The sequence below is a fragment of the Gossypium hirsutum genome, chromosome A07 (genome assembly GCF_007990345.1).
Source record: "Gossypium hirsutum isolate 1008001.06 chromosome A07, Gossypium_hirsutum_v2.1, whole genome shotgun sequence".
NCBI classification, from domain to species: Eukaryota; Viridiplantae; Streptophyta; class Magnoliopsida; order Malvales; family Malvaceae; genus Gossypium; species Gossypium hirsutum.
This window is the reverse complement of record NC_053430.1, coordinates 94,602,674-94,627,312: the sequence shown is the minus strand read 5'-3', so window position 1 is coordinate 94,627,312 and position 24,639 is coordinate 94,602,674. Positions and strand designations below refer to the sequence as shown.

Sequence of the window (24,639 nt, the reverse complement as noted above, 5' to 3'; positions counted from 1 at the left end):
CTCGAAATTCGAAAAAAAAATTCGAGTTGACTCGAATAACTCGATTAACTCGAATAACTCGATTCGTTTAACTCGAAATTCAATTTTTTTTGATTTTTTTGAGTCGAATTGAGTTTTGCTCACCCCTACCTACCGTGCTGGGTTTCGATTTTTCGTTGGACTAAATAATTGAACATCCCTTTTGTAATTTTCAACCTAAGAGCTTTTGGGAGTCAAAAATCAATCGTGTTTTCAAAGGTATAAAGGATCGTGTCCTATCGTGCTGAATGTGATGTTGTATACCTTTGAAATGAGAGAATTTTGACGACCAACTTGAACCACTCAAATGTTTTAAAAGGAACCATATTTCAACTCTTTTAAAAAACCCTAGACATAAGGACAACACTTAATCAATCTGGTACTAGTTTTTGGGCGTAGTGAGGGTGCTAACCCTTCCTCACATCTAACCGGCTCCCGAACCCATTTTTTTTTAAATTTACGTGGACCAAAATTGATTTGAATGAAACAAAATGTTTCATTAGGTGATCCAATCACACCTAAACAAAAAGATTGGTGACGACTCCACATTTGGTTTTAAAAAGTCGATCCCGTTTTTTTTCCAAAAATAAAAAATGGTTTCAACACCCCTAACCTGTTTTTGACGCCGGAATAGGGTTACGAGGCATTATCGGATAATACATCTCATTCACTTTCATTTATACATTCATAATCAAAATCCATTCACAATGTCTCTTATTAGGCTCTACAAGACCTTAAAACATGCTTAAAAGTGGTTCGGGACTAAACCGATAACATTTGCAAACTTTGAAAAACTTAAAAAAATTTTCAACATTTATGGGTCACACGTCCGTGTGAACAGGCCATGTGAGGCACACGGCCACCAGACACGCCCGTGTCACAGGCTGTATTAAAATAGGGCATACATACTGACTTGTACCACACGGCCGGAGACACGCCCATGTGCCATGGCCATGGTAAAATTGAAGGGGTTACTTTCACACGGCCGGCCACACACCCATGTGTCAACCCATGTGTCACACACGGCTAATAGACATGCCCCTGTGTCTAGGCCGTGTAAAAACTATAGGGCATACTGCCTTAATTCAAAAGGGTACCCTAGGGGACACACGGCCGTGTAACATGACCGTATGTCGCACACACGCCTATGTGGACAAAAATAGACCATTTGCGAAGAAAGTTTGCCACCCTTTTCTCATGCACACCTAGCCATCAAAATGGTATCATTTCAACACATATATATGCCAAAACATACCATTTTCATACACATATCATGCCATCTATCATCAACCATTACAACTACTAAATTCCATATTCAAAACATACTAAATCATTATGCCAAAATCATCAAACTCACATAACTTCTAAATGTATTTTTATCACATTTCCATCAACTAAATCATGCCTCTCAAACATATCAATTCCTCATCTATAAATCATATCATTCCTCAAGCATTAATAACTAACCAAATGATCAACCATTTAGCTATATCCACAACTATAGCAAACATAGCAAAACAAGCCATCATATAAGGCATTATATACATCACATATATCACTTACCAAACACATAATTCAAGCCAACTTTAGTAACCAAATACATACCAAAATTTTCAACAAAAACAAGCCAAATCTCATGGCTATATCAAAACTCAAAATATATCATCAACTCACTAGCCTATACATGCCATATACCATATTTACAAGCATCCAAAAATACCAACATGTAGTCGATAGTGTGATGATGGTTCCTAATGATCCCCGATGTCTGAGCTAGCCTTGATAATCTATAAAACATGGAAAGAACACACGAGTAAGCTTTAAAAGCTTAGTAAGCCATATACAAATAAAGTTATCACATGAATATTTGCATAACATTACAAATATGCTCAACATAGCTATTCACATTCAAATTCACAAACCTTTCTCATTGAGCACATATTCAACATCTTAATCAAATTCATCATTTACTTCACTTTTTAATACTCGTATGAATCTCGTACGTACCTGAGTCATTCAACTCATTCACACATTCTTTCTTGACTTGACTTTGTCCGTTGAACCATTCGGGATCATTAAGGATACTCGGAAATCACTATAATACCATATCCCAGATATGGTCTTACATGTTATCACATATCGATGCCACTATCCCAGGCAAGGTCTTACACAAAATCGATTAACGATGCCAATGTCCCAGACATGGTCTTATATGTAATCACATCTCGGTAACCTAATGTCATGACATTCGTATCCTATACTATTCCTAAGGTTCGTACGGGACTTTCGGATGTCTTAACTTTGTCTATTCTTGCTCGTAATTGCTCGTTCAACATTCATAGCAACTCAATGATATTGAAACATATATATAATTCAATCTAAAGACATTTATTTGCATATGAACTTACCTCGTATTCAGGATAAATGGACCGGATCAACTATTCGTCAACTTTTAATTTTCCTCGATCTAAATCCATTTTCTTTCGTTCTTGATCTATATACATTCAAAGTTAACTCTTTTATTCATCAACACATTCAATTTCATCCATAAACACATATTTGGGATTTTTTGCACTTTAGCCCCTAAAGTTACACGTTTATTCAATTTAGTCCCTATTTCATAAATATACAAAATTCAAAAAATTCAATATGACCCATGCTTAGCCAAATTATCTATAGGTCCCTAGTAGTCTATATTTTTCATTTATTTCATAATTTAACCTCTCAATTTACACTTTTATCAAATTAAACCCTAATTGACATTTTTGTCAAAAATCACTTTACAAAACATGTATATCAAACACCAAGCTTGCATAATTTATCATCAAACATCATAAAACTCATGAATTCATCAATTAAAACTTTCAAAATCATCAAAACTTTCAAAAATTGAGGCATGGGCTAGTTAGTACTCAAAGCAACGATCACAAAAACATAGAAATTATTAAAAACCGAGCTCAAAACACTTACCAATTAAGCTAGGAGAGTGCCGAATGTAACAAGCCCTAAAATGGTTTTCGATTTTGCTATACACGGTTGAAGAAAGATGAATGAAAATTCATCTTTTTGTTTTGTTTAATTAAAACATAAGTTAATAACTAATTTACCAATTTAACCTTGGTTTAAAACATTAATAAATCACATAATATAAGGCCATTAATGTCCATTAACCTTATCAATGGCATAATAACATCATAAGGACCTCTCATTTAATAAACCATAACAATTAAGCATATTTAACTTATAGCATGCTACTTTTGAATTTTACGCGATTAAGTCCTTTTTCTCAAATTGAGCTATTAAACAATAAAATTAGTGTACGAAATTTTCACACATATATATTCACATGCTATAAACACTAAAAATAAAAAATAATATTAAAATAATTTTACGACCTCGAATTTGTGGTCTGAAACCACTGTTCCGATTTAGCTAAAACCAGGCTGTTACACTGGCAAAAAGTATTAACACCCTAGCTTCTAGTATCGATACTCGACCATATAAACTATTTTCAAAACAAATAGAATTCCAAATTGGTATTGATACTTATAAAAGTATTGATACCGATTGAATATGTTTTATAAACAAAAGGCTAAATTGGTATCGATACTTATAAAAGTATCAATATTGATTGATAAAGTTTTTGGTTTTTAAAATCGGCAGAATGCCTAAACCATATCGATACTTATATAGGTATCGGTACTTTTATAATTGGTATCAATACCCTCTGTGAAGACTTGAACACTTTTATGAAATGGGTTTTTTTGGCTTTTCCAAAATCCGAACGTTTTACTGGGTCATTTTGGTGGCTACTGTGACTTCCATGATTCAGCCATAATGTGTGGGTCGAGTTGAGGAGATTACATAAAAAATACATATTAAAATGTTTATAAGAAGAACCAAATCTGAGACTTAAAAATAAAATCATAATTATCTAACTATCTAACAAAAAAAAGAAGCTAATGTGTTAAAAATATTAATTAAAAATAAAAATAGCTTGAAACAACATGAAATAAAAAAAATACAAATGTGAGTAAGAGAAGAATTGAACCTGAGATTTAAGGACAAAAATACTAGCATTTAACCATCTAACCAAAAGAGCTAAATTATTAATTACCAACTAAAAAAATATTAAAAATATTACCAATCCCACCTGACACAAAGGCAACACCAGAATTTAAAAAAAAAAACACTAATGATTGCGACATGATTGGGGGGAAGTGGGGTGGTGTAGTCGATTGGTCAGGCGACATCGATGGCGTACTGTAGCAAATGCCTATTTTGGTAATTAATTTTTTACCTATCTTATTTCAGTATTTATTTATTTATTTTATATTATTAGGGTAAAAAAAGTCGACTTATAAAAAAAATTAGAGAACTATTTCATAAGTAAACCTGATAATGGTGGCCCAGCCCAAAGGTCTACCCGAAAAGTGGCAGAGTTTGGACAAAAATATAGGCTCGAAAAATGGGCTTGTGTAAAAAAAACGAGATTAGGTTTTTAAATGGGTTGGGCCTCGAGTAAGCTTTTTTTAGCTCGGGATCGACCCAAATTTGCAAAAAGAAATTGCTACTTTTTGCTGATAATTTCACTATTTTTCCTGTTGTTTTGTCACTGTTGTATAGCTCTTATTTTATTATTAATTTTATTACTATTATTTTAATATTTTTAGTGCATTTAATATATTATATTTTTAAAATTATTTTTATAAAAAATTAATAATATAAAAATTTTAATATGAATGAACTGGAATGAACTCAAACTTTAATATTTTTATTCAAGTCTAAGTTAGGCAAAACTTATTTTTTTAGATTTAATCTAAACTTAAAAAACAAACTTAAAATGCAAAAAAAGAAAAAGTTAATACCTTTACCGAAACGCCGTCATATAAGTTTGTTTTCAGAAACGCCATAACCTCCGTTCATAGAAGCTCCAGTCTTCTTCACCTTCACAGCTCCAAACCCTTTAAACCAACAGATCCGTCGTTGAATTTCAAAGGTACCCTTTTAGCCCCTTTAATTAATATACTTTTTGTACCATTGATGTTCTTCAGTTTTTCCCCCTGCCTATTTCTTTTAGCTGTTCTTTGCTTATCTACTATACAATCCTTTTTCTTGATCTATGGTGGAACTTTTTTGACTTAAAAACCACTTTTTTCAATCTGGGTTTTTCTTGTTCTATTGAAATCCATTATTATTTTTTTCTACCAAATCTATCTCTGCATAAGTCCGATATTACTTTTTTTTACCGTTTGACTATGTTGTTGGGTTCATTATAAAGTTTTTGTCTTTTATGTTTCTATGTATGAAAGAGAATAAATTTAATTTTTTGATCTGATTAGCTCTTTGTTATTAAGATATGTGAGTTGTTTGCTTTGTTTTACACGTTGGGATTTGAAAGATCTGTGTGATTAGTATGATGTTCTGTATCTGATGCTTGTTCCTAATTATGAACTACTAACCCTAGCTGAGTTAATATGGAGTTCAACCATGTAGTTCAGAACCAAGCATACTTTGACAATTCCAAATGCTCATGCTTAGCTCAAATGTAATGTTGAGGTAAAAAATCTGGTGCTACTTTCAATCATGTTGCTTAATTAGTAACCTGCAAGACAAATAGTGACAATGGATTGAATATCTGCAATTTTTCAAATCCGCTCCATTTATCCTATATCAAACTAAGTTTATTATCCGCTTGTTGTTCAAATATTACTATTCGAATCCACATCTGATTTACATAGCAATATCTACTGTATATCCAAATCTGAATATGCACCATGCGCACCAAAACCAAACAGATTTGGATGAAGGATATCCAAAGGTTCATATCCAAATTCCCTTTGAATTTGTTGTGGATTGTGAATCTAATATCCAAAATTTATTTGAATCTGCTAAACACGAATTGGGTAATGTTGGATATCTGTACTATCCATGGCAATCCCTATATAACGTTTAGTTGAGAAACATCATAGACTAAAATTTGCTTGCCTTTTTCTTTGGGGGCAGCAATTTATGTCCAGTTGAGGTGCCATGTCAAAAGATTCTTAAGGTTGGAAATCTTGGTTGATGCTTAGCAAAAATTGGTGCTAACCTATCTTTAAGCTAGTTTATATAGTTTTTTAGTTGGACATGCTATAAAGTTTTTCCTTTCAAGGACCTTCCAAGTACATGTTAAAACTTTAGATATACCCGTTTCCGACAATTAATGGAGTCTGATTAACAAAACTAGCTACAGCAATAGGAACGACATTAGTGATCAACCCTTTTAAATGCTGAATGCTAAAGTCCATCCCTATATAAGGTTTAGTTGAGAAACATCATAGACTAAAATTTGTTTGCCTTTTTCTTTGGGGGGAGCAATTTATGTCCAGTTGAGGTGCCATGTCAAAAGATTCTTAAGGTTGGAAATCTTGGTTGATGCTTAGCAAGAATTGGTGCTAACCTATCTTTAAGCTAGTTTATATAGTTTTTTAGTTGGACATGGTATAAAGTTTTTCCTTTCAAGGACCTTCCAAGTACATGTTAAAACTTTAGATATACCCGTTTCCGACAATTAATGGAGTCTGATTAACAAAACTAGCTACAGCAATAGGAAACGACACTAGTGATCAACCCTTTTAAATGCTGAATGCTAAAGTCCATCCCTATATAAGGTTTAGTTGAGAAACATCATAGACTAAAATTTGTTTGCCTTTTTCTTTGGGGGGAGCAATTTATGTCCAGTTGAGGTGCCATGTCAAAAGATTCTTAAGGTTGGAAATCTTGGTTGATGCATGGCAAAAATTGGTGCTAACCTATCTTTAAGCTAGTTTATATAGTTTTTTAGTTGGACATGGTATAAAGTTTTTCCTTTCAAGGACCTTCCAAGTACATGTTAAAACTTTAGATATACCCGTTTCCGACAATTAATGGAGTCTGATTAACAAAACTAGCTACGGCAGTAGGAAACGACATTAGTGATCAACCCTTTTAAATGCTGAATGCTAAATCCATCCCTATATAAGGTTTAGTTGAGAAACATCATAGACTAAAATTTGTTTGCCTTTTTCTTTGGGGGGAGCAATTTATGTCCAATTTGAGGTGCCATGTCAAAAGATTCTTAAGGCTGGAAATCTTGGTTGATGCATGGCAAAAATTGGTGCTAACCTATCTTTAAGCTAGTTTATATAGTTTTTTAGTTGGACATGGTATAAAGTTTGTCCTTTCAAGGATATATGTTAAAACTTTAGGTATACCCGTTTCTGACAATTAATGGAGTCTGATTAACAAAAATAGCTACAGCAATAGGAAACAACATTAGTGATCAACCCTTTTAAATGCTGAATGCTAAAGTCTATTAGGGTAATATTTTATAGGTAAGCTTGGCTCTGCAAAGTGGACCTGCACTTTACTACTACTAGACTCTCGTTTTCTACATTCTCTATCTAGTCTCACTTGTTACTAAGAGAGGTGCTGTAGAGTTGAACTCCGACTTCCTTCCCCATCCCTTCTCTTTTGGCATTTTATTAATGCTACCCTATCCCTTTCCTAGATTGGAATTCTCTATTAAGATATATAGACATCAGTGTAAATTAAATAAGTTAACTGTCAGAAGGGAATCTGGTTCATAAATCCACATTCAGTGATGGTATTGAACATTAACGAGCTCGTGTCAACCTTTCTTATAAAAAGCTTTGCCTACACCCACCGGCTTCCTTCCCTATTTGCTGGAAAAGTGACTACATTACTTTAACAGTAAATATGACATTTGGTTACCTGGTATAACTCTTGGTTTTTCATAGCATTTGGATTCCCCATGCATTTCACCTGCATCGAAGCTAGCTATTTCAACAAGTTTTATATTTTTGCTGGTTAAAGTATCATGGAGGCCGTTAAATTAGGAGTCGGATTGAATTTTTCTCTCTTTACTCAAAAAATTGGTAAATTAATCCATGTATCTTAGATCAAAGAGCAAAAGTCGTTCTGATAGAAAGTTCATCAATTTCTACTATTAAAAATTGGCCCTTGTATAACAGAATGAGGTACATGTGGCATGCCACGTGTAATATGTTCTATCAGGCATGCTAGTTATTTATCATAAAAATGGATGAAATTTTTAGTTTTCTCTTAGTAAAGGGAGCAAAACGTAATCTGGCTCCTAAAACAGGGGCCCTCCATTGTACTTTTACCTAATTTTGTTTTTAAGCCACCAGTGCATAGCAATATGTTTTTGGAGAAGCTTCTTGGGGATAGACTTTGAATATATGGCTCGGAGAGGAAATTTGTCTCCTGAAGTTGTATCCATAAAGCCTAACAGTTAGCAGTCATATCGGACTGGAAAAATTGTGAAAAGGAACAGAATCTATATTTCATTTGGAAAAGCTGTCATATCTGTGTTTTCTGGAAGTATTTACTGGAATTCCTTCGATTTTGTTTGTTACAGGAAATGGCTGGTGGAACAGCTCCCCCTAGAGGAAGTGCAGCAGCAGCCGCAAGCATGCGTAGGCGGAGAACCACAAGTGGTGCAGCCTCAGGAGGGGCTGCTGGGACCATGCTTCAATTTTACACGGATGATGCACCAGGTCTGAAGATCTCGCCGAATGTTGTGCTTGTCATGAGTATTGGTTTCATTGCTTTTGTTGCCGTTCTACATGTTATGGGCAAGCTCTATTTTGTTCATAGAGAGGGTTGAAAGGAATTTGTTGGCCAGAAAAAAAAATCAACAGAATTTATTTAGGAGTCTGAGTTGCAAAGCAAAACTGTTTTTTTTTTTTGATTAAAAACAAGTCTAGTGTCAAAGGTGCAATTTTGTTTCAATGGTTAAAATTGGTTTACATTGTTCTACTTGTTTGAGGAAGATGGTGCAAACTCAATTTCATATAATGTTATTTAGACAATGTTATTTCTACTCTTCATTTATTTTGAATTATTTGTAATCAGCATTTATTTTGACTAATATTTGAACATGATACAAGGATATTCCAACTTTAGGTATTAATCCTATCATGTAGTCAAATATTTTGAATCATTAGGGTTAGGTACCAAATTAAATTGTATATATAAAAAATACAAATATTAAATTAAAAATGGATAAAGTACAAAAGTCAAATATGTCATTATTCTAAAGAAAATAATACCAGAAGGTTAGAGACTCTTCTTCATGGGTCAGTTGGGGCCAAGCTTAAGCATTACACTAACCTTTAAGCTTGGTATAATTCGAAATATGAGTTTAAAATCTTGTTAAAATTAGTTCATATTTGTGAATGGCTAATATTAACTCATTTTAGGTTTAACTATTTTTTAAAAATATTTATATTATTTTTAATTTAATATTTAATAATTATATATATTTCATTTATTAAAAATTTTATTATAAGCATTTTAACAAATTTTAATGTTTACATTATAATATTGTATATATTATTATTGATTTAATTTTTTTATGTTATAAATTAAATAATATATAAATATAATATAATATATTATAAACTTAGAAATCAAATTGATCTAGACTTCAACCTTAAATGCTTGAGCTCAAACCGTGGGTTTAATTGTTGTGATTGTTGTTTGCAATTGAAATTGATTAAACTTATTGGAGCTGCCTTTTATTCGGTTAAAGAGGAAATTATAAGAACTCCATTGATATATGAATCTATTGGATTGGGTTTCTTTTATTTGGATCATGCTTCTTTGTACAAGTAGGAAATGTAGGAACCTTAATTGCAAAGGACTAAGGAATGCGTCAAGAATTCAAGCACTTTGGTTAAAGATGGTGTTAAAATATGCCTCTTTGAATTGCCACCTAATCATCATATGGAATTGGAAGTTGAACTAAAGAAGATGGCACCGGTTAATGGCCAAGTCGTGCTATTGTTTTGAGCTTAATATGGATGTTGTGTTGGTAGATTGGAGGTTCTAGTGTTACGGGGCTAGAATTTTAGTCTCGCGTTCTGTGGACCTTAGGTGATCCTTTCGATCAAATACGCTTAAGTCAACCTAACCACCACAAAGTGAGGATTCAACAAGAATTCCTCCAAGGCACCAATTTATATAGCAGAAACAACTCTAGCCAAAAGAAAGCACAAAAGAACAAAAATCCATAGAAAACAATACACTAGAGGAATTTGAATAAATGCTCTAAAAAATTATTACTTTTAACAATTCAAGATACAATGGATGATTTACAAGTGAGAGGGAGGCTCTCTATTTATATTTGAGCTCTCTCAAAACCAACAGTCTAAATCAAGTTACATCAACAGACGAGATTAACCTATCCCTTAAATCTAGGGATTTACAAGATTACATAATCAATTTACATAATCAAATCCAATCTAATCTTATAAGATATGATTCCCCTAAATCTTCTAAGATTAGTTCTCATATTTACCAAGGTAGCCTATCTTTCTAAATCTACATCATTGGGCCACCCAAGCTTCAATCTGACAGGCTTCTCCAACAATTCTTTGAATCGGGCCAGTTCTTGTGGGCTAAATGACCCCTATCTAATTGATAGACCTCGATAGGATATACCTGGTGCGATGGTCACGGGCTTTGCACTTTGGCCTATGACATTCTCCCCTATCCATTTTTGCAACACCCTTGTTGCGCCTTCAGAATGACACTGACTTGATTCGCCTTGGAACTCTCTTGTTGATTTGGTTCATTCTCGACTAGTCTTGCAATCGGGTCGTCCCTTTCTTCAGAACCTTTAACTTGGCTTCCGTCGCCTCTTAACTTGAGCTATTACACTTGTTGGTACATTTCGTTGGCAAGAAGTCTCCGTTCTAACTTGCCCTAATTTTGACTTGCTCCGATTGCAATCCTCTTGATTTACACTACTTGGCTTTAAATTGCCCACAATCTCTCAACCTCTTTGCTTAAGAACTTTGAAAGGATCCCTATAATCTTGCTAAGCCAACAAGTCAAAATTCAAAATACTTCCAAAGTGTTCTAAATATACCTTACTTGCAACATTTACTCATCCCGACTGTGTTCGCATTGCTACTTTTCCCTCGAAGTTCGATACACAACCTACCTTACCCAAAAATGGTAGCTCCACAGTCAATTCTACAAGCCTCGTATCGATCTCATGTGCCATTAACATTTTTGGAGGGGCTTTCGTAGCACTCCGTTCTATCGAGTCAATGTTCCTTCGATACGAAACATCATTGACTAGTTGGATTGACAACAGCACCTTAGTCCCAACCTTCATATCTCGATGCACCAGCACAATGATTCATAATAAATGACTGGTAACGATTTGAATTTGATCGGCCCATAGAAACATAACCGCCTAAATCTTGTCAATGAAGTTTAAGCCAAGCAAAAAAATGGTAATCATCTAACTAGATTACGTCAAATTCTTCCTTGTCTTTCCATTCGCCAATTTGTAGCTTCACATCTTGAGCTACTCCCACAGTTGGGGCCTCCTTGAAATTTACCATCTTGATTTTCTTATTTGATTTCCTAATCAAAAGACCAAGTTTCCTCGCAGCTTGTTCTGATATGATAAAGTCTGGTGCTCCTGTATCAATAAGAGCACTCCTCTTCTGACTTGCAATGTTGATGTCTACAAACATCAACCTTTCCGTGCCATTCTTCTTTACATGAGTGAGTACCATCAAATTAATCATTGATGTCTTTTTCTTAACAGGCTTCGCTTCTTCTGGCTCATCATTCCTCTTGATACCCGAAAATGAAGATATCTTTGGGCAGTTCTTCTTTATATGTGGTCCATTGCAAATGTAGCATCTTATCTTGCTCTCCTTCTTTTTTGGGCTATTGTATCTCTACTTCCCATTTCATGGTTTCCCATTACTACCATCACTATTGCTGCCATTATCGTTGTCCCTCTTCCTTATGGTCTCCTCCACTATTGCCCTTCCTGTTGGGCTTAGAAGACCAAAATTTGACTTTCCCTAAACCAAACTTGACCACGAACTTCGCTAATATTATGGCTTTCGACAACTCTTGAACACCTCATTGTTCCACTTCTTATTTAACCCATGGCTTTAATCCATTCTTGAAAGTAAGCAATGCCTTAATCTCGGTCACATCTGAAATTTAGAGCATGAGTTCCTTGAACTTTCGAACATATTCCCCCATTGTGCCTCGCTGCGCAAGCCATCGCAACTTTGCCTAAGCTTCATCCTCGGCAAATTCTGGATAAAACTACCTCTTTAAATCATGTTGGAACTCTTCTCAAATCACAATCTCACTATTCCTTTTATCCGTGGACCTATCGCCACTATAAAAGCACAAAATTAGTAAGAAAAATAGAAGTAGTATTTACCTTACCCGCATCTTTCATGATGCCTTTGGCACGGGAATAGTGCTTCATCCTTCATAAGAAATTATCCACATCGCATGTAGACCTTGTCCCCGCAAACTCTTACGGCTTTGGGACATCCTTATAATTGAGTGCTACACTTGAAACTCAATTTCCAACGGTTGCTCGACACAAGGCAAGGTCTCCCTCGAGCTCCTCTATTCTTGTGCTCAAAGTCTTTGTCGTGGCTATTGTTTCCACTTTCAAAGCTATCACCATGGCCTTGAGAGCATGATTCCTCTCTGTCAGCTTATCCCCATGTAAATTTAACAACTCGTTTACCTTATCCACAGTAGAATTGAGAAACATGGTCACATAGTCTCTAGACTACTCCATTCAGTCGTCTATGCGATCTCTAGACTACTCCATTCAGTAGTCTATGCGATCTTTTACAATATTCATGGACTTCTTGAATTTGTCCACTCGTTCCTTTACAACTAACAACATATCTTTCAAAAGGATTGTTTTCTGGCCCACTTCTGATCGACAACTTCTTTCGACATCTCGATGGTGCCTTCGCAACCAAAGCCTTGATACTAACTATAATGGAGCTAGAAATTTAGTCTCGTATTCCGTGCAGCCTTAGGTGATCCTTTCAATCAAACACGCCTAAGTCAACCTAACCACTACAAAGTGAGGATTCAACTAGAATTCCTATAAGGCACCAATTTATATAGCAGAAGCAACTTTAGCCAAAAGAAAGCACAAAAGAACAGAAAGCCACAGAAAATAATGCACGAGAGGTGTTTGAGTAAATGCTCTCAAAGAATTTGATTACTTTCAATAATTCAAGATACAATAAATGATTTATAAAGGAGGTAGAGACTCTCTATTTATAGTTGAGCTCTCCCAAAACCAACAGTCTAGATTAAGTTATATTGACGAACAAAATTAACCTATCCTTTAAATCTAGGGATTTACAAGATTACATAATCAATTTATATAATTAAATCCAATCTAATTTTATAATATATGATTCCTCTCAATCTTATAAGATTAGTTCCCATATTTACCAAGGTTGCCTATCTTTCCAAATCTACATCATTGGGCCACCTAGGCTTCTCCAACAACTCTTTGAATTGAGCCAGTTATCGTGGGCTAAATGATTCTCATCTAATCGATAGATCTCTATGGGATGCATTTAGTGCGATGGTCACGGGCTTTCCACTTTGGTCCATGACAGTAGGGCAAAAAAAGCAAAGAAAGATCAAGAAATTAGATTTGGGATTGATAGATAGATAGAAGAATTAAAGCGACACTGAAAATAGTCATAATGTAGAAATGAGTAACTTCTTTGGTTATTTTATCAAAAAGAATATTGCCTTTAATAACATCTTATACTAGTAAGCTTGTAAGGATTATATACATTTGGTTATATTGGAAAATATAAGTACCCTTTTGTTACAGTAGATTTATAGAAGAGAAAAAAGCAAAAAAGAAAAGAGGAAAAGAGATGAGAGATGAAGAAGAAACATAATTCATTCATTAAAAATGCATAAATGTTCTATACATTCTCTTTTTGCTTAAAATGGAGACGAGATCCTGAAATCATATTTTCCGACACCACTGACTTTTGGGCTGTTAGAATTGCACATCAGAAAGATAAACATTTTTTTCCTTATATCCCCTATAGTAGTTTTGGGAAAGGGCTCTATTAGTAGCCTTTTGACTATTTTTACTTGAAGTAGAGCCATTAAAAACATAAGTGGGGGTCGAGATCAGACTAACCCTTATAGTAAGGAACAAAGTTGGGGATCAAGTGTGTCCACCAACACCTACTGAAGGATATTACTTTGAGAGTTCATTAAAATGTTCTCTATTTACCTAGCTACCAAAAATTTTTCTACCAATGTCTCAAGTTTGAACAATTGCAAGTATTGCCCAATCTCTAATTTTAGGTTATTGGTGAAAATGCTCAAGGCATAGTTCTCAAGTAATTGAAGTTGATTGAAAAGACTTACAAAGTCATCATGGAATTAGTCAACTGAGCCTTATTGCTGCAGGGATACCAGTTCTTCCATAAGATCTTGAAAGGAGCTAGAGCCAAATCTTTCCTTCAAGTTGCAAGCATAACTGTCTCATGTTAACAAGTGAATCTTGATAACTCTTGAAAAGAGTTATATTTCATGCCTTTAGACCTAGCTAATTGTTTGTACTTAAGTACATTTAATTGCATTTTAAAACATTTCATTCGTATTTTCATAATTTCATTAGTAGCTTGGACTATGTTTAAATATTAGGTACTTTTAATTGCTTGTGGTAGAGCTATGTTTGTTGGTTTGGCAGGTGCATGTTGAGGAGCGAGAAATAAAAGAGTGAAGGTTTGCCAGGGCAAAAGGTTGGACATATCGAGTCAACACTCAACGCATACTAGTTTCAGCCCAATTGTACTTGTACCAGAAAAATCTGCCTAAAAAAGAGGGAAAAAAATCCTGGGCTGTTGGTTTTTCTCCTAGAAAAAGAATTTAAAAAGAAGATAATCTTGGGTTGTTGAAAAAAAGAATTTAAAAATAGGAAAAAATAAACATGAGTTGTTCGATTTAACCTAGGAAAAAAAGCTATAAAAAGCCAAAGAAGAAAACCCAAAAAGACAAATAAAAGGAAGAGATCCTTAGGTAAAAATAGAGGGTAGTGACTGAGTAGAGACGGAAAGAGGAAGATGAAAGCAGTCCCTCTCAGCCATCACAAGACACTGCTCCTAGAGTTTGAACTGGACAGGCGAAATCTATCTTCCCAAAGTCTTTTGTATTTCTTACTTTGTTCTTTCGTGAATTGAATGATGAAAATAGTGTTGGATGTTATTTTCGTTTTGAATTTTATGTGCCAATCCATGAGCTAAATCTCATTGGGTTGGGATTACATAATGAAACTTTTATTTTCTTTAATGGTTGAAGCATAGATCCAAATCAATTTACTGTTTCATTCAATTATTTTATTTTTAATTATATGCGTGCAATCCCTAGACATAAATGACTGTTCAACATGCCCATAAACTAAATCTAATTTTGAAAAGATTGGATTAGTTGGACTGAAACTTAATGATATGAGCAAGTACTTGACAGATACTTGCAGTATACTCTAGACATAAAGTAGCATTCATACAGAAGGAAAACAGTACAGGGTACCGTATTAAAGACCTATAGACATGGGCAAGGTAACTTAAGGTTTTTGCTCTCGAAAGAAGCAGACCATTTTAGAACTTTTCTAGGCAGTAAGCTGAATATGATTTTGCCAAGGTATTATTGACAGTAAAGGTAGACTTTTAGTAATCCAACCTCCAAATCAACATCATATATCATTTATTCTTTGTCACCGTATCTTTACCATATCATTCTTAGTTATTTATTTGTTCATTTACATAATATTCCTGTAGTAATTCTCATAATTGCCATCACATTTCTACTCTCGTTTTGCCATAACATTTCCAGGTATTCATTAATTCCACATTTTGCATACATCATTATTCCTTTTAATTACCATTGCATACTTATCATAACTTTACCATAGCATTAGTCGTATTTCATTATAATAACTTGATTACTTTTGTGCCTCAATCTGATCCTTGTGGGAATAATACTCTCTCATCACTTTATTACTTGATTCGACGTGTATACTTGCACAAATCGCATATCATTTGACACGTGACAAAACCCTCTTTGCTTCTAAGAATAAAAATGATGCCAATCGAATGTCTTTCCTTCCGAGTGCATCATCACTGTCCTTACCTTGGCACTATCGACAACACCTTCAGCTTCAAAATTTGCTCCAGTTTGGATCACCATCCCTAGAAATCAGTTCCATCAAACTTTGGACACTGTAAATAAGAGTATAGAAGTCCTTCTTTGTTGCTCACATGGAAAGGTGTTCCCAGATCCATTAGGGAGAAACAATCATGGTGTCATTTGGGGAAAAACCAAATGGAGGGCCACCTAAAATGCCCTTCCCTTTGTCTTGAGAAGACCCAACAACAGTAACAAAGGGTGGATGACCCAAGTATTGTTCAAACAAGTTTTATAACTCAGATTTGATCTCACTATGGAAATCATCTCAGAGTTCCTTTAAATGGTTGTCAAGCTTAGTGTCCCACTGAGATAACTCAATCCGGAGCTGAGTAGCTTCCTGTTGAAAATAACCTATCTCTTTTTGAAGTCAAGTTGTCATTCCTTCACCGGTTATGGAGGATCGATAGGCTCTGATACATTTATTACAATAGATTTAGAAAAGAAGAAAGCAAAAAATAAAAGAGATGAGAGATGAAGAAGAAATAGAATTCATTCACTGAAAATGCATAAACGTTCCATACATTCTCCTTCTGCTTAAAATGAAAACAAAACAACAATTATAGGTTATAGAAGTTGTTATTCGACAGCTGTAACCTCCTCTCTAATGCATCGTTTCATTAACTAACAATACCCTAAAACTCACCTTTTAACTAGACATAGAGGACTGACTCAAAATACATCGTTTTGCTAATTGTTTTTAGCCAAAACACGACGCAACAATAACGATTTTAACATATTGAATTTTCCTCCATAACACCTTTCTTTCATTTATTTGTCTTAAAGCATTTCTTTTGAATTGATTATGGTGATCTTTAAAGTTTGAAATTTTTTAAATATTAAATTGTTGAAGCTTAAGGTAACTATTCAAATAAACTTGATTATGCAAATACCCAGTAATTGTTGTTTTGGTGTTAGTTTTTTCCCTCAGGGAAGCCTTAGCCTGTTGTTCAAATTAAAGGAGATTATTTGTGTATATAATATATAAACTTAAAAAATAGTGCTGCATCAATATTTCTTTTTAGTACATTTTATATCAATAATTATATTTGCAATTTACAAAAATCAAATCAAATTAAAATATTACGTATAAAATTACACAAAATCAAAATTTACATATAACACGACATATTGTGAAACAAACTTCATATATAATTTTAAGATTTATTCCTAACTCTAAATTTCCTTAATTCTTTTAAAATAAATCTTACTGTGACCTCTTTTAAATGAACAATTATTATGAGAGATTGCTTGGGGGTCTGCATCGGCATTTGACAATGATGTGCAGAAGAAAATGGATTCTTTTACCTTTCTTCAACCATCTTCTGTACAATAATAGCTATTTGACTAATACCACTCCAGACTCAATAATAGCTATTTGACTAATACCACTCAAGGCTAAGTGTAAATGTCAAATATAGATATGTTCAAACTTTTAGAAGTTTTTTTCAAGCAATAAAAGACTAATACAGTAGAATTTATTTGGAAGATTAAAAAGCCAACAAGCTCACCTCATATTAACAATGGTAATAGTAAGCTTTCCACTAACCTTTGAACAGAAAACTGAAAGAAAGTCCAAATTTATTTATCTACACTTGCAGCATTTTCAGGAACAAGCTCATCGCTGCAACTACTTCGTACCAGGATTTCTGCCAACTCACCGACTTGGCTATCAATTTGGTCGGGATTTCCACCATGTCAACCAACTCAGAAATCGATAGAATATTTAAGTCAAAGATGGCTCACCATTGGTATTTGGCAGCAACAAGGACCTCCTCATATTTCTGAGCAGCATTGTCCCAACTGAGGTCTTGCATCATACCCCGTCTTCGAAGTCCGTCCCAACTCTCTTTGTACTCACAATATGTCAACAAGCAGTTCCCTAACGCATGTATCAACTTACTTGCATCAGCACTGTCAAATGTCCAACCAAACCCCGACTCTTCAAATGGATTGAAAGGCTGCACCGTGTCTCTCAACCCACCGACTGCGTGAACAACTGGAATTGTTCCATAGCACATAGCATACAGTTGGTTCAGTCCACAGGGTTCAAATCTTGATGGCATGAGTAAAATATCCGCCCCAGCTGTTATACGATGAGCTGTCTGTACAGAAAATCCTACCCACCCCCGGACTTTGTCATGATGTTGGTCTTCAAACTGCCTAAGCAGCTCTTCCAAGTCCTGTCTGCCAGTGCCTAACAATACTAATTGCAAATCCTGGTCCATCATCCAGGGAATTGCCTCAGCAATTATATCGACACCCTTTTGATGATCCAGTCTCCCAATAAAACCTATCAGTGGGACATCTTCACGAACAGGTAGCCCGAGCTCCTTCTGCAAGGCTGCCTTGCACTGAGCCTTGCCAGGCTGCAGTGTTTCGATGGAGTAGTTAGTATAACCATCTGATTGGAGGTGAACATCATGTTGCGGATTCCAGTCCTCCATATCGATTCCGTTCACTATACCTTGCAATTTCCAGTCACATTCATTTATGATCCCATGCAAACCCCAACCACCTTCCAAAGTTCTAATCTCCCAAGCATATCCATGGCTAACAGTGACCACTCTGTCTGCAGTCTTTAGTCCTGCTGCAAAGATATTGAAGTGCTCACCTCCGACAGGGTCATATAACTTGAAAAGGTCCTTGTAGTGATCTGGTAGACCGACAGAACAAAAATCCTCCATGGGCCCCCGCCCCTGAAAACAATATCTGTTAGAATCCATACAAAGAAATTCAGAGAATTAAGCTCTAAAAGCACTTATCATAATAGCAAATGCTTTCGAATTCTCATTCTCCAATCTCTTTCAGGAGATTAAGTCATGCACTTAGATGCAACAGAGCAGCAAATAAATTATATTTTTCCATAGTTGTCCTAGATATAAATTAAATTTCAAGAGAGAATTGCAGACAAGGTATGTACAGTTATCATGATCTGTGGAATGCTCTATGCATTCTCTTTTATTTAAGTATGCAATGCAAAATAACAAATGATTTTGTATAAGATTCTATTGGCGCACAAGAACCAAGCAAAGAATTGAGGAAAAAATGTGAATACACTATGATATAAGTTCTTAATTTCTATTAAGAACAAAGCAAAAATATAAATGACCTGATCCCTTTTTCCTATAAAATGATCAAATCAAGCGAATTAGCATAGGACAAACCTGGTAAGCAATATTATGGATGACGAGAATGGATCTAGTGAAGGACATCAAACCGTTGTCTCGATAATTAGCCTTCAAGTAGACTGGCAACAAGGCGGTATGCCAATCATTAGCAATGAAAACCAGATTTCCATCTCCATAGCAGACACCTCCACATGGAACATACCAAGGAACCTAAAAAAAAACAACTTCTTCACCATATGACACTATAATCTAATCAATCAATTATATTCAACAAACAATGAGGCTATGCCAGAAAATAAGAAAATGGACTTGAGAAAACCTTTAAGTTCCCCAAGAATAATATAAGAGTGATCTAGCATAGGAAGTAAAGATGTAGCATAATCAGGTGCAAAGCAGACCAATATACTTTGGCAGTTGTTTCTAGAAGCTGTGTTGGAAACATGCTGATGAATCATAGTGAACTCCATGTTACATTCACCACAATTTATCTAAGTAGATTTCCTTTTTCCATGATTTATCTTAGTAAGAATAATTTAGAGGCTAGTTGAAACCTCACACAATCAACAATGCCCCTTTTGTAACTAGTCATTTTATTTAAACTCCGCAATGAGTGTGACTGTGTAACTTACTTTTCAAATCAAACATCAGCAATAATCCATCGGTTTTCCCTATCATGTCTATCCGACCAGATTACAGTATTTCTGTATGATTCAAGGTAATTTTAAAATATGTACCTCAACAGCTGCCTTGCAAAACAATACCATGCGCTTCAAAATATCCTGTACAATGAGACCAAAATCATGCAACATTCAAAATGCTGAATATGGTGAGCAAAGAAAAGCCATCAAGTTTATTGCATCTCCTAATTGGTAAGGTTACTTCTGTTCTAATACAAAATAGAGATTGCAAAAGACACTGTTTCAAACTAATGCATAGCAAATATTACACGCTTCTAGCACCGCCAACATCCGATCACACTAATGGAAGACCTTAAAGAAGTTACATAGACTTCTAAGGAAAAAATTTATAGTACTTATAATCACCCTTAGATTAACATTAATATTAACTTGATAGCAAAATTTCCATCTTTTCCTTCTCTCAGGTTTATAATACATTTGGCACATTTTGAACATAGAATATTATTCTGAAATTAAACTAAATTACGAAGTGTAATTACAACTTATTTGAATTACTAACCAATCATTAACAAACCACAAGAAAGCATATCCTACCTCTCGTTTTCCTCCATAAATGTTATACTGCATATGGCGAAACATAGGAGTATCCATGAATATGAAATCCACACCATCAATATAGGTGTGGAAATATGATACTTCCATATCCTACAAATAACATATCATCAAAGATCATGCAGTGCAATAGCCTGTTTTGTTTAACAATCAAATCTATGTTATTTACAACAGCTTGTGTCGTACCTGACCATCCACCTTATACATCTTTCGAACTCCTATATCTCGAGGTTCAACATACTCAGCATACCGAGGTGCCACAACCTAAGTAAAAAGAAAGGAATTTACTAATGAAAGCATCTAAAGAGCCACAGGCATCTGTAGGATCATGGTTGGTAAAGTCAAACTGTTCATGAACTGGCAGGGTAATGAAACCATAAGAGAATGGTCACTGGATCAACTAGACAAAAAGGAAAATAGAAAATAGAAAGGTTTAGCTAAACTAAGCCTACGATACAAATTTGCTTAAGTTGGTGATACCTCCCGTGGATAGAGTTTACATATGTATTGCAATGCGAAGTATTTGATTTAACATAGAAAGTAGAAAAAAAATACCATAACCCTGTGTCCCCGTCTAGCCAAAGCCTTTGGTAAAGAGCCGGCAACATCTCCAAGCCCACCTATAATAAGATTACAGCAGCCTCCAAGTTATATATCATCTATCTATCACGAAAAGAGAAGAGAGACTATCATCTCAAATTTATCTATAACTGGAATACTACCTGTTTTAGACCATGGGGCACATTCTGCAGCTACTAATATAATGTTCATTACGTTTGCACCGGCTAGTGGTGGGGGTTTTGTACTTTCAACTGCAGGATCATGTACCTCACCAACCATTTCTAGGCTTGTTTTGGTCAAATTTTCATTCTCAACAGATGTAAGTAGGACAGCATCAGAGGAACTTGAGGGAAAAGAAGGAAGCATGTCAGACTTAAAAGCTTTCGAATCAGTGGTTTTCAGCAGTTTGGTAGAACCTAAATCTGAGGAGGCCTTTTCTGAAGACAAATGTACTTCAGGTTCATCACCAGCTTCATCTGAAGGTCGTATCTCCGATATGTCCTTCACAGTTGAAGTAACATGACTGCTTGAAAGAATGCTCCCATTTTTGCCTTCAACTGTACTAATAGAGCTGCTTGAAGTGAGATCCACATCAGGAAGAGACTTATCCCTCTGCTCATGAAAAGCTTCATTTTCATCTAAGTCAGTAATATTACTTTTTAAGGACGAAACCAGTTTCCTTGTTTCTGCAATCTGCCATGGATAAAGAAGATAAATAGCACCATTTTGATTTCAATTCTCGCAAACGGATACTGCAGGAAAACTCGTTTATAGCTCTTGAAAGATAATATTCAACTATTTAATATTTCAGATGGCTAGAAACTAGTCCACAAGGGACTTCATCAGCATTGTGATCCCAATGGAATCCTCTCCCCTCTCTCTTGAACTATAAAGGCAGCAATGTTCTTATATACCCATTGAAAGCTACAAAGATTACTGGCTAAATTTATATGATGATTCAACGGAGTGTTATTGCAAGTTAGGTGTAAAATCTAAAAGTTCCTATTCCAGAAAGGTTCACAATTCCTTTACCCAATTTCATTTTAATCTTTGTTTGTTGCACACTATACCACTTACAAAGTTCACATTCAAGGTAAATAAACAATCACAGCCTACAAAATAAAACAATTATACATTAAAGACCCATTTCAATCCAATGGCAACATTTACAATTAAAAATACAAAGAAGAGTCACTTTGCAAGGCAAGTACCTTCTTGCTCTTCTTAATTGTAAACTGAAGTGAACCCTCTGGGTCATCACCAGCAATTCTTACAGGCTTAAACCTCCAAAGCTGCCCTCTATTACAAAACAAAGAAACCCCTCTTGTTGAACCACTAAAAACAGCCAAATTTTCAATCTTTGTTGGACTCAAAGTTGAGGAAGTGAAAACATGTCTACTTTTTCTTTCAATGATAAAAGTGGAAGAACAGCCAATGGTAGCCATTTCCTAGTTCTAGAAACTATGAAACAAAATAAACCATAAAGAACTGAAAAAAGGGTATTTATTTTAACAATCAAGAAGATGATTTGGGAAATGGGAATGACCAAAAAGGCCAAAAAAAAAAAACAGAAGAAAATGTTTAATTGTTTTTAGAAAAATAAAATAGCTTTTTTTATATTGAAACAGTGGGAATAGACACCAACCGAGGAAATTGGGACTCGAGAACAGAAAACAGAAGAAAAAGGATGAATGGCAAATTAAAGAGCGAAAAGGTCAGGTGTTACATCAGAAAATGATAAGAAAACATGAAAAAAAAATGGGATTTCTTTTTAAAGCTTGAATTGGCTGAAAATTTGCTGAACGTAAATGAAGAGTTTTACTAAAATCTTCTTTAAAGAACGTTACATGTTTCTTTTATTCAAAATATGTATGTTATCATAAATTTTAACTTTAATAATATAAAATTTTAATATTATTTATTATTAAGTAGGTATGAATAAGTCATTTTTCAGATTTTTTTTTATGAAAGGATTTTTTTACATGCATGAGCTGAGTTTAAGATGTTACTAAATCACTGTATTTATTTTTGTCATGCATGTTAGGAAACAATCCTTTATAGTACATGTAGAGTACTTTCATACTCATAGAAGTCGAGTTCAATTTTAGAGATTCAACCCAAGAACTTATTTGGTCGTTGACCTAACAACCGAATAAAAATAATAGAATCCTACTTGCATGAGCCTATATATAATAAAAATAGATATTACAAGTGTTAAATGCGAACTCAAAATGAGCCTACATATAATAATTAAGGTTAAAGATAATCAATCACGGAGCAAGATTACGGATCCAAGATCAAACTAGCAAAATGTAAGGCAAGTCTATATTAAATGCACATAGAACTCATACATAGATTTTATGTATCGATACTTAAGTCTTGAACTTGGGCCACAACATTGTTTTGAGAATTTTGAATACATCGAAACTCATTTTTCGTTTCAGACACTTTTAATTGCTTGCAAAATGATTCTAAATGGTTTTAATATGTTTCTAAACCTCCAAAATTGTTTTAAACTTAATTTTATGATTTTAAAAAAATGATTTAAGGTTTGAAATTTTAAAGATTTTTAAGAATTTTGTTTCATGTGCTCTCTAGTAAACCGGGATGATGAAGTGTGTTACAACTGAACTTTTGTGTTTTTTGTAGTAATAAAAATTACCAATTTAGTACTTGTGTTTTCGTGTAAGAGGTGCTGGTTGTTTCTCGGCTTTTAACTAGCATGATTTTCTCCACTATTCTCAAACTTTTGGTTTGCTTAGAGAGTGGGCTCTAATTACACGAATCGAACACACAATTAAAACTTTTAGTTTTCATGTGGAGAAAATTAAATCTCTTTATAGGCTAGAAGCCTAACTCGAGTACTGCTGAAAAGTAAAATTTACTTTGAAATAAATCTCATTATAATCCAATAGAGTAACTACGCTTAAAGTGATGTGTATTTGGCTTAGCCCATAATCCCTATGGAAAAACGACAAAAGTTCTACTTGAATAAGAGGAGGCAAAATAATAATATTCTAATAGAAAATATTGTGCCCCACTGGGATTACACAAGGTAAGCGGTGACACCCCTACTCTCGGAACCCTAGGTGCTGCCCATCACATGTTTAATGAGCATATTGGAACCTTTTTGTGTATTATGTACAATTATACATGTTATCTGGTATTCAAACCAACTTATATAGTTTATCCAACCCGATAACAAAATTTTTATTCTAAAATATTATTTATTTAATTCATAAATTTAAATAATCTGTGCAATTAAATTATCTTCTTAACCCAATTCTAATTCCATTAAAGTTATGACAACTTTGTCGTACCAAAATCTATAAGTAAATAAATCTAATTATCTCATTCTGTAAAACTACGATGACTAATTAATTTAATTTTCACTTTGAACTTCAATTATTTAATTATAATCAATTAAATAATAATTCAAAGAAATTAAATTAATCACTAAGTCATCTCTAGTCTTATGTCAAAAAATGCATTTATTACGAATAATGATACATGCAATATATTTCTCTATTCGTCGTTTTCATTCATTCATCGTATTGGTTCAAATGCAATTTGGAAAGGATTGTGTTTAGTTA

The 24,639-nt window shown here is 34.3% G+C and overlaps 2 protein-coding genes across 2 annotated transcripts; one reads left to right on the top strand and one right to left on the bottom strand.

Annotated features, from left to right (window-relative positions):
- The first annotated feature begins 8,440 nt into the window (after positions 1–8,440).
- LOC107955513 (protein transport protein Sec61 subunit beta) lies at positions 8,441–8,905 on the top strand. The gene has a single exon (XM_016891303.2). It carries the CDS (start codon positions 8,444–8,446, stop codon positions 8,687–8,689), a length of 246 nt encoding a protein of 81 aa, XP_016746792.1. The 5' UTR covers positions 8,441–8,443; the 3' UTR covers positions 8,690–8,905.
- Positions 8,906–17,528: 8,623 nt separating this feature from the next.
- Positions 17,529–22,895, bottom strand: LOC107955514 (granule-bound starch synthase 2, chloroplastic/amyloplastic). The gene is made up of 8 exons (XM_016891304.2): positions 22,258–22,895; positions 21,208–21,739; positions 21,041–21,105; positions 20,672–20,749; positions 20,468–20,578; positions 19,970–20,014; positions 19,272–19,445; positions 17,529–18,803 (listed from the first exon to the last, which is right to left on the bottom strand). Exons 1-8 carry the CDS (start codon positions 22,489–22,491, stop codon positions 17,847–17,849), a joined length of 2,196 nt encoding a protein of 731 aa, XP_016746793.2. The 5' UTR covers positions 22,492–22,895; the 3' UTR covers positions 17,529–17,846.
- Between the last annotated feature and the right edge of the window lie 1,744 nt (positions 22,896–24,639).